Consider the following 11,486-nt stretch of genomic DNA (forward strand, 5'->3'; position numbering starts at 1 on the left):
CGGACTCTCAACCACTGCGCCACCAGGGAAGCCCCCTACCCTAATTTATTTAAAAGGTTTCAGATCCCTGGGACTGGGTTTCAGTCTTGCTCTGCCTCAGAGGAGAGTTTGCCTCTATTTTTTAGTTTCACTATGAAACTATCAACTAGGTGACCTCAGGATTTTTTTTTTTTCCAGCTCATTGTCTTGCTTTGTCTCTACAGCCATCACATCCTGCTTCCACTATTGATTCATATGTCCTGGTTTTACTACCCAAGGGAAGGGAAGAGAATGATGCAGCTGAATTCTGGGGAATATTCCAGAAAGATGCAGCAAAGAAGAGAGGAGAGAGAGAGGCCAGGAAACAAATATGGAGAGCAAAGCTGTGAAGACAGCCGCAGGATTTAGCTCAGCAGCCCTTGGCCTAGTCTGTTCCTGCCTCACAGACCTTTCTACCCAACAGGATTTCTTACACCACGTTCCTCAGAAGCCCAGTGTTCCGTAAACACCTGGAGGGGAAGGCTGTGAGCCTTTGGAAAACTAATTTAAATCTTTAGCATTATAGTACCAATCAAATTATGCTACAGCTTTTTTTCTTTTTGTCTGACAAAATGTTTGTAAATACCTTTCTTTACAAACTGATGATTGTTCCAGAACCTCAGAACATTAAGGAAACTTGGCTCTAAAGCAGGGTCATGAACCCAGTGGCCCTTAGGGGTGGATGAAGAGCTCAGTCACGCCCAGTGCAGGCCATTTCTGTGTCAAAATGGAGGCCCAGGAGTAACAGGTTATTTTTTTGTTTTTCGTAAAAGGAGTAAGATATCTAGATATTTTTTTGTGAAATCTCTCTACTTTTAAAAGTTGGCAGCTGGGCTTCCCTGGTGGCGCAGTGGTTGCGCATCCGCCTGCCGATGCAGGGGACACGGGTTCGTGCCCCGGTCCGGGAGGATCCCACGTGCCGCGGAGCGGCTGGACCCGTGAACCATGGCCGCTGGGCCTGCGCGTCCGGAGCCTGTGCTCCGCAGCGGGAGAGGCCACAGCAGTGAGAGGCCTGCGTACCGCGAAAAAAAAAAAAAAAAAATGTTGGCAGCTGACTAACGAACAAATGAACCCCAAACAAGAAACCCTTCTGCTGGCCACCTAGAGTGTGGCGCCCCTGGTACAGGGCAGCTCTGGCTGTGTCTTGGTTCCCAGCTGGCAGAGCTGGTCCTTTGACGGGCACTACCCTTGTGGACAGTCAGCCAGTGGCTGAGAGGAGTCATCCGCACCCCACACCAAGGGCAGATGCCCCTCGTGGGGTGAGCAAACCCAATCAGACCACTTGAACTGGGCAGACCAAATGTTTCAGATTGTATTGGCTCAACGGTGCTTGTAAAAATGTGACTTTTCTGCCTTCCTCTTGGACTTCACATAAATCTAATTTAAAAACACTCTTTGCACAATACTTTGAATGTTGTTTCGCATCTCACTTTGGTTATGTATAAACCTAAAAACAAAAGAAATAAACAAAAACCCTGGCTTTATACTGGCTAATCTTCAGACTTCTACTCGGCACCAGGGAATGAGCTGTTAGATTTCTAAGTAATGCATCCAACTTTCTTAATTGCTAATTTTTTTCAAATTCTTATTTCCAATTTATTGCCCCCAGATCCACAAGGTATAATGGGATTAGATTTCAAAGAGAAGATGAGTTACATATTTATTCCTTTCCTTTATAATTAAGTATAGTAAAATATCATTATATATAACAGCTGTTACATAACTGTATCAAATGAATTGCGGTTGATTTTTACATCTCTTTGTAAATGATGATTTTAAATGTTGCTATAATAACCAATGCTTGATGGTGTTAAAAAGGTGAGAACATTCTCTTTGAATGATCCTCGATCTCACATGGAAAAGCATCATTGTGTTTGCAGCGCGGCAGCCTCAGCCCTTCGTATGTAGTCAATAGATATTTTTTAATTGACTGAGCAAATAGTGATGAGAAGGAAATGTTAGAGATGATTCTGTTTCAGGACAAACTGCTACACCTTTCCCTTTAAGAGGGTAAGGTAAGAGTGTGCAATTCATCGTTGGGGTTCTCTTAGATGGACAACTGAATCTCGGGAAATTAGAGCAGGAGCTGGTCTAACTCATCATCCAGCCAGTAATTCAAGTTCAGCCTTCTTCATTTTTGCCACATCAATGTACCTGAACTCAATATTTTTCTTTAAGTCAACTCTCTATTTTATTCATGTATATCACCTCTATGAATGAAAAACTAGAAGCATTAACACACATAAACAAAATATTATTGAATTTCTAGTTAATGTTTCTTGCATTCCTGGAGCTGGAGACTTGGTAGAAAGGGAGATTACAAAGGATTAGAAATAGTAAAGACATTTCCATCAAAATAAGAGTTTTCTTGGTAGAATCGAGAGGACTGAAGGAGAATCAAAATTAACTTCCTATGTTATTGAAAGATAGAGCACATCTGTGTACTAGCAGAGCTTGTCTGTCCTGGGGACATTCTGATCTAGTCCAACATCCTCATCTTATAGATGAACAGAGGAAGGCAGAGAGCACCCCAGTTGCGGAAATGGAACCCAACCCACTCCCAGCCTTCCTCCCACTCCAGCTTGGAATGGTGAAGCCTAGTTTCTCTAGCTTGCCCAATAAAGATGGATGGCTGCAGGGAACAAGAAAGGAAACCGAAGGCCCGAGGCAAAATCCAGGTAGAGGTAGGGAAGTGCAGAGCCTCTGAAGCAGTGAAGCTGGCAGTGTTGTGGAAGGAGAGTTTAGGGGGCTATCGGGGGAGCGGCCGGGCCCGTGAGCCGTGGCCGCTGAGCCTGCGCGTCCGGAGCCTGTGCTCCGCAGCGGGAGAGGCCACAGCAGTGAGAGGCCTGCGTACCGCGAAAAAAAAAAAAAAAAAAATGTTGGCAGCTGACTAACGAACAAATGAACCCCAAACAAGAAACCCTTCTGCTGGCCACCTAGAGTGTGGCGCCCCTGGTACAGGGCAGCTCTGGCTGTGTCTTGGTTCCCAGCTGGCAGAGCTGGTCCTTTGACGGGCACTACCCTTGTGGACAGTCAGCCAGTGGCTGAGAGGAGTCATCCGCACCCCACACCAAGGGCAGATGCCCCTCGTGGGGTGAGCAAACCCAATCAGACCACTTGAACTGGGCAGACCAAATGTTTCAGATTGTATTGGCTCAACGGTGCTTGTAAAAATGTGACTTTTCTGCCTTCCTCTTGGACTTCACATAAATCTAATTTAAAAACACTCTTTGCACAATACTTTGAATGTTGTTTCGCATCTCACTTTGGTTACGTATAAACCTAAAAACAAAAGAAATAAACAAAAACCCTGGCTTTATACTGGCTAATCTTCAGACTTCTACTCGGCACCAGGGAATGAGCTGTTAGATTTCTAAGTAATGCATCCAACTTTCTTAATTGCTAATTTTTTTCAAATTCTTATTTCCAATTTATTGCCCCCAGATCCACAAGGTATAATGGGATTAGATTTCAAAGAGAAGATGAGTTACATATTTATTCCTTTCCTTTATAATTAAGTATAGTAAAATATCATTATATATAACAGCTGTTACATAACTGTATCAAATGAATTGCGGTTGATTTTTACATCTCTTTGTAAATGATGATTTTAAATGTTGCTATAATAACCAATGCTTGATGGTGTTAAAAAGGTGAGAACATTCTCTTTGAATGATCCTCGATCTCACATGGAAAAGCATCATTGTGTTTGCAGCGCGGCAGCCTCAGCCCTTCGTATGTAGTCAATAGATATTTTTTAATTGACTGAGCAAATAGTGATGAGAAGGAAATGTTAGAGATGATTCTGTTTCAGGACAAACTGCTACACCTTTCCCTTTAAGAGGGTAAGGTAAGAGTGTGCAATTCATCGTTGGGGTTCTCTTAGATGGACAACTGAATCTCGGGAAATTAGAGCAGGAGCTGGTCTAACTCATCATCCAGCCAGTAATTCAAGTTCAGCCTTCTTCATTTTTGCCACATCAATGTACCTGAACTCAATATTTTTCTTTAAGTCAACTCTCTATTTTATTCATGTATATCACCTCTATGAATGAAAAACTAGAAGCATTAACACACATAAACAAAATATTATTGAATTTCTAGTTAATGTTTCTTGCATTCCTGGAGCTGGCGACTTGGTAGAAAGGGAGATTACAAAGGATTAGAAATAGTAAAGACATTTCCATCAAAATAAAAGTTTTCTTGGTAGAATCGAGAGGACTGAAGGAGAATCAAAATTAACTTCCTATGTTATTGAAAGATAGAGCACATCTGTGTACTAGCAGAGCTTGTCTGTCCTGGGGACATTCTGATCTAGTCCAACATCCTCATCTTATAGATGAACAGAGGAAGGCAGAGAGCACCCCAGTTGCGGAAATGGAACCCAACCCACTCCCAGCCTTCCTCCCACTCCAGCTTGGAATGGTGAAGCCTAGTTTCTCTAGCTTGCCCAATAAAGATGGATGGCTGCAGGGAACAAGAAAGGAAACCGAAGGCCCGAGGCAAAATCCAGGTAGAGGTAGGGAAGTGCAGAGCCTCTGAAGCAGTGAAGCTGGCAGTGTTGTGGAAGGAGAGTTTAGGGGGCTATCAGGGAGAGGAGGTTACCATCTGTTATCCTGTCCCAGCTCCCCTTTACAGATGAGGCAATGCAGAGCCAGAGAAGGGAAATGACTTGCCCAAGGTCTCAGGGCTTTGAAGTGGTAGAGCGAGAGTCACAGCCCCCATCCCTGCCTTCCGAGCAGGCATTCCTTATATGGCATCACTGCAATTTTCCAACTCCGATATCCCTGCCTGTTTGTAACATTTTAAATGGTACTCATACCCTATAAGTAGGAGGGCTATGGTTTTAAATTTTTATGATTATTGTTATTTTGCACCAGCAAGAATCTCACCTTCATCCCTGTACCAGCTGCCCCCAGAGTCCTGCCTGGGGCCGGTAACTCATCACCACGATGCCCAGTGCAAGGAGGCCGGGCGCCCCGGAGCAGTTCTGGCGGCTGCCCCTCCAACTCACCGCAAAGCGCTTCCCACAGCTCTCGTTGCCACAGCACCTGCAGCAGTCATTGTTCTTCAGGCCCAAAAACACCAGCGCAGGGAAGATCATCTACCGGCAAAAGAAGCACCTCAGGGCGGGTCTGGTCTGGCACGTGAAGGGGGGGCCCAAGGCTGCCTGCCTGTGTGAGGAACTACATCCGCCACGTGGGGCTCGGTGGCCAAAGAGGAGGGCAAGAGCTAATGGAGCCTGGCTGGTGGGTAGACAGGTATTATGGAGTCTTTAGGTTCTATTTGGCCTAACTGCAGCTCCAAGGCAAGATGTCAAGATATGACACCCCGAGTTTCCATTTACAGGGTGGGTTAGGACAGGGATAAGAAACTTGTCCTCAGTTGGCATGAAACATGAATCTCTCTCTCTCTCTAAACCAGAGGTCCCCAAGTGCTATTGGAAACAAGGGGTAAAGAAATCATTAGCGCAAGCGTGGAGGAGGAACCCACAGACACCTCCTTCTCTTGGTGGGTTTTAGTCAATCGATTAACTAGAAAATGTGTGCTCCTTCCCCAACCTCTTCAACCCGGCACCGCAGCATTATCTTGTTAAAGATATTATGCGGCTCTCAGTTTGGTTCAGGGAAGTCAACTGACCCATGGGAGCTGCCAGCCTAAGCTTGGGGATTTCATTACTTAGTCAATTTAGTGCACATGTCTCTGGCAGGTCCCAACGGGGAAGGGAAAAGATTAAAGTGCTGACTTTTCAGCATGCGATGCTTGGGCTTTCGTTAGCAACTAAATCTCTTCCTGTTCAGTAAGTACCCAATTTTAAAAGGTTGGAGCAAAAATCTCCTTTGGGGAGATTTTAAGGCTTCCTTACTCACCAAGACCCCGCTTCCTAATATTCCTCCAAAATACCAGACCTCGTCAGAAAGGTGGTCATTGTTGTCTATGACTTTTCCTCCAGGGAAAAACAGCAGGAGGTGAGCCAGGAAGCCAGACACAGCGAGGGGAATGAGGGTACTGCCTAGGCACTTGGCACACCTCTCAGTGCACATGCCGGGGAGGTAGGATGCAGGTCTCGATATGAGCCCCCTCGATGCCTCCTTCACAGGCTCTCTTCTGAGTTATCCGCCGCAGAGGCGTAATAATTGTCCCCAGATCAATCCGAACTTTGGAGCTGAGAAGCAAGATCAGCCTCTGGACTGTGTCCTTGGAGTCGCTTCAGCTTCTCAAATATAGCAGAACCTCGATGGCGATGGATATTTATACATTCTCCCTGACCCGAAGTCTTTTTTTTTTCTGCACCCTCATAAATAAGATTATGTTCACTGCGATCATTTTGCCATGGAGACCAATAACCTCTGTTAATAATCCACCAGCACAGACAAGACACTCAACCTTGCTGCAATTGAACTTAGGGCTGGAACAAAGAGCATCTGGGACGACTGCAGCTTTAAACTGACAATGGCCCTGCACAAATCAAGAACTATTTCCCCCAGGCTCTTTATAAATCACTGTAAAATTGAGTTACATCCTAGCTGAAATCATGTCTCCTGAGTACTTAATGGTCTACAGTGCGTGTCTTTGTCTTTTCCGCTGAAAGCCTAGCATGCAAAAGAGTCATTTGGAAGAGCTTCTGTTTTCCTCAATAGGAAAATAACAATTTGATGGTCTCTTTGGGTATTGCTGAGCTCAGGCCTACAGGAATTTTTTAAAGGACAAAATCAGAATAACTATTTATTTTATTGCCTGATTACTCTATTTCTAGACTTGCTACTCCATTAAGTTCTATCTCTTTCCCAACCTGGCGTGATAGAAATAGCAAAAACTGTTTTCCCAATCACCTTGTTCACCTATAGCTTCCACGCAGGAATAAAAAGCTGCACCTTTACAAAGGATAAGGGGAAAGGGAGGTCGGCGTTGGGTGGAGGAGAAGAAAGATACTGACGAGTGGATTGGAGGCGGAGCAGTCAGGCAGCATAAGAGGAGGTCAGATGGGACCTCTACTGGAAATTTTGCCAACTGCCCAGGGCAGGATTCGGTTACTAATTTGCTTTGTGTCACTTTAAGAAAGTCTCTGCCATGCCTATCCCAAGCCCTACCTTATGCAATGAGCCTGCTCAGCGCTGGTGTTATGTAACAGCTGAAGGACTAAGGGGTGCAAACGGAGCCTGCGAGCTCTTTGTTGAGAGCCTAGAGGTTAGAATAAGACAGTAGGTAGAATTTCATAGTTGAACTGTAGCTAAATAAAAAGCAAGTCACATCATTATCATGGTGAGACCTGTCCTACAGTGGAGTTGGCCACCTGTTTCCAGGGAAGCAGTGGGCAGTGTTCTGCCAGGGCTCAGGGACCCTTGACCAGGGAAGCTGTGGACAGGATTCCAGAGAAGTCAGCTAGGATGGACGCTGAGCTTCCTGCTGAAGATTCCGTGAAATGTGCATTGGTTGCTCTCTAAAGATACTTTCTGAGATCTCAGGGTTGGGGCGAGAAGAAAAACAGCAAATGTTTATTGAGCGTGCATAATGTACTAAGCACAAACCAGGAAGATGTCCTGTCCCTTCCACAGGGGAAGGCACTAGGGCTCAGAAAGGTTAAGTACATTTGCGAGTTCATCTCACAAATATAATAAGGGGAGGAGTTAAGATTTTACACCAAGATTCTTTGTCGCCAAAACCCAGGCTATTGTCTCCCTAATAGATTTTCTCTTTTAGAAATTAACAAAATATGATCTTTTCCGTATAAACGATAGAATGACGCCATGTGTGAAGTATATGGCGGCAGTGGGACACCCTTCCTCCTGAGCAACGACAAACATTTGTGACTTTTTTTTTCTTATGACAAAGTAATGCGGGATTTTTTTTGTGGGGTGGGGGGTAGAAAAGTCACATAAACAGAAAAGCGGAAGGAAGAAAAGGAAAATCAGCTGTATTCCTACCACCAGCAGGTAAGGACTGTTATCACTTTGCTGGCAGTTGTTTTCCAACCCTCTGAGCAGGTGCAGATGAGCTTTCTTTGTAACCCACCAGCTTTGACAGGGAGTTCTGAGAATAGGGCCAGGAGGAAGACAGAAGTTCTTAGGATGGAAGTGTTGAGTTCATCTTTGTAGATGCCACCTCGGAGCTAGGCAGCTCTCCTTTGGACACTGGGCAGTTTTTTCTTTCTTCAGAGACTTTTGCCCCTAGACGTTACCCAAGGCATTTGAATAACACTGGGCAACAGAGCCCTGATGTCCTAGACTTTTCAGACTAGTAACTGGAGTTACCAATCACTAAGTGAACAGGTGAAAGTAAAAGATACTGTGGACCAGAGTTCCATTTTTCTTCCATGAATTTTGAGAAGATGTGGTACATGAGTAACTATGAGGGAGAGGCCTGAGGTCATTTATTTCCTGTGTGGAGAAAGGGAAACACTGACAGTCACCCTTCTGGAATGCCCTGACTTCAGATACGTGGAGGGTGAGTAATTCATTTATTGTTCAGCTATTCATTGTGCCTTTAGACCTGCAAGCAGGAAGTGGAACACCTAATCTGGGGGAAGGGGATGGGGAGGGGAGAGAGGCCTGGTGAAATTCACCCTCAGGAAGGGTGGGGTCATTGTTCTAGGCACTCATGAGATTCTGGCAACTGATGCTCGATGTTTGCTGTTCACTCTGTTTAGCAGTGAAGCCCTGCAACCACAAGGGCTAGAGCCCTCCTTTTCAGAGACAGCGAGGAGGAGGTGGCTGAGACTGAGCCCCACTTTGTATCCTGTCCTGCAGGAAGAAGACCTCAGAAGTGAGAGCAGATGGCAGCTCTGGAAGGGACAGAAAGTGATCCTTGCAGAGAGAAAAGGAGAAGAACATGAGCCTGGTGGCTCTCCTCCTGGACCACACCCTCTGGGAGTTTGATGGCAGGGGATTAAGCAGCAGAAGGTCTGGGGGTTCCTGGCAGTGATGCAGGCACTCCATCCCTAAGCCAACGAGCACTGCACTTGGAGATGTTTTCCAGGTAACTCTGACCATCTGCGGGAGGCATGCACAATACTTGGGTGATGCTTTCTCAGCCTGCTAAACTCTTCGCCTGGCAATAGATGAAGAATCATCAATTCAGTGCAATCAGTAAGTGTGTCTGAAGCACCCACAACATGTCCACCAGTGTGCCAAGTGCTGTCCTAGTGAACAAAATAAATCTGACTTAACTTTCTGCCCTCAACAGTATTACAATCTCTTACTTGGGACAAGAGATCAAAAAAAAAAAAAAATCACGCGCAGAGGTTAAATGAGTTAAAGTAGATCAGGTAATTCTTCAGCTCTACATATTGTCATTGGGGTTACTCGCTCTTGATCAGCTAGGGGCTGCATTGTACTGGTTTTTAGGGTCCAGCACGGCTTCACTCACATGCCACATGGCTTGATGGGAAGGGTGGTAAGATTGGGCTCAGTAGGGTCCCTCTCTCCTCCCCCTGTAATCTTAGGGGTCTGCACATGGTCTCTGCAGTAAGGTAGTGAGATTTTACATGGTGGTTCAAGAGACAAGAAATAGAAGCTGCCAGTTTTTTAAGGCCTGAGTCAGAAACTGGGACAGGACCACTTTTATCCTATCTTCTTGGTCAGAGTCATCTAAGATTCAGGAGGGGGCATAGACCTCACCTCTGTGTGAAAAGAGTATCAAAGTATTTGTGGCCATCTTTACCCCACCACAGTGGTAGAGGTAGGATTTGAACCCAGGGAATCTGGCTCCAGAGGCTGAGCTCTTAACTACCACAGTGTAATGCCTCAATACACTGTGCTTCGATCAACACGGGGAGGGCTGCCTGTGTGCATTTAGCTTCACATCCAGGGCCCTTCTCAGCTACAGGCTGACTAATCTGGATAATTCTCTCCATTTTAGATGGGTGGACACAGCTTGATTAGGATTTGGACTTGGGGATTTTGCAAACACCATCAACACCTAAACGTCAGTATCTCCAGTTGTTTTCAAAATCAGAATGAGCAAGCACACCCTGCCTCATGACTCAGAGGGGTGTGCTGTGGTCCTCCCTAACCCAGGTCTCAGTACAAAAGGTCACAGCTTGACCCCTCAGAGAGGCATGAACTCTGGCCTGATGAATCTCTTCTGAGAGATCTGGTCAAATATCGATTGGTTTTAGCATTCTTTCTTTTTAGCCTTATGCTGCTATGGTTGTAGGTGGTAAGTTAGCTTTCGATAGACACTCAGCCACCACCCACTCTCCATAAAGTGGAACAATACTAATTGAGGCTCCTTATCCTGTTTTTAAAATTAAATATACTCACAGGTTCTAAAGTAGACTAAGTTTAGAAATTCATGTCATGGTTTTAAAAGGCAGAGAAATGTGAACACTGCATTTTTTTAAATGTTTATAAAGCTGAATTTATGAAATTATATATTATTTTTTTGCTCTCTGCCTTTGCACAGGTATTTCCACAGTCATATTTACTTTCTGAAAATTCACAAATATGCTAGAAAACAGTAAAAAAAAATAAAACAAGCAAAATTCGGATACTATTGAGGCTTCTCTAAGAAGGTAATGTACTTTTGAAACTTGATTGTCAAGAAAAAAATTTTAACAAAATTGTATAGTTAATATTTATTGTAGAGGCTGTCTTTTCTCCACTGTATATTCTTGCCTCCTTTATCAAAGATAAGGTGACCATATGTGTGTGGGTTTATCTCTGGGCTTTCTATCCTGTTCCATTGATCTATATTTCTGTTTTTGTGCCAGAACCATACTGTCTTGATTACTGTAGCCTTGTAGTATAATCTGAAGTCAGGGAGCCTGATTCCTCCAGCTCCATTTTTCGTTCTCAAGATTGCTTTGGCTATTCGGGGTCTTTTGTGTTTCCATACAAATTGTGAAATTTTTTGTTCTACTTCTGTGAAAAATGCCAGTGGTAGTTTGACAGGGATTGCATTGAATCTGTAGATTGCTTTGGGTAGTAGAGTCATTTTCACAATGTTGATTCTTCCAATCCAAGAACATGGTATATTTCTCCACCTATTTGTATCATCTTTAATTTCTTTCATCAGTGTCTTATAATTTACTGTATACAGGTCTTTTGTCTCCTTAGGTAGGTGTATTCCTAGATATTTTATTCTTTTTGTTGCAATGGTAAATGGGAGTGTTTTCTTAATTTCACTCTCAGATTTTTCATCATTAGTGTATAAGAATGCCAGAGATTTCTGTGCATTAATTTTGTATCCTGCTACTTTACCAAATTCATTGATTAGCTCTAGTAGTTTCCTGGTAGCCTCCTTAGGATTCTCTATGTATAGTATCATGTCATCTGCAAACAGTGACAGCTTTACTTCTTCTTTTCCTATTTGGATTCCTTTTATTTCTTTTTCTTCTCTGATTGCTGTGGCTAGAACTTCCAAAACTATGTTGAATAAGAGTGGTGAGAGTGGGCAACCTTGTCTTGTTCCTGATCTTAGTGGAAATGCTTTCAGTTTTTCACCATTGAGAACAATGCTGGCTGTAG

The 11,486-nt window shown here is 44.2% G+C and overlaps 1 protein-coding gene across 1 annotated transcript in view; it reads right to left on the reverse strand.

Moving 5' to 3' along the window:
* TM4SF4 (transmembrane 4 L six family member 4) overlaps positions 1-6,329 on the reverse strand; it is a 27,453-nt gene extending 21,124 nt beyond the window's left edge. The window contains exons 1-2 of the mRNA XM_007111349.3: positions 5,889-6,329; positions 5,033-5,122 (exon numbers count right to left, since the gene is read on the reverse strand). Of these exons, the coding sequence (XP_007111411.1) occupies positions 5,033-5,122; positions 5,889-6,062 (264 nt within the window). The 5' untranslated portion in view covers positions 6,063-6,329. The remainder of the gene's footprint in view (positions 1-5,032; positions 5,123-5,888) is intronic.
* Positions 6,330-11,486: the final 5,157 nt, after the last annotated feature.

The sequence above is a fragment of the Physeter macrocephalus genome, chromosome 1, assembly GCF_002837175.3.
Source record: "Physeter macrocephalus isolate SW-GA chromosome 1, ASM283717v5, whole genome shotgun sequence".
NCBI classification, from domain to species: domain Eukaryota; kingdom Metazoa; phylum Chordata; class Mammalia; order Artiodactyla; family Physeteridae; genus Physeter; species Physeter macrocephalus.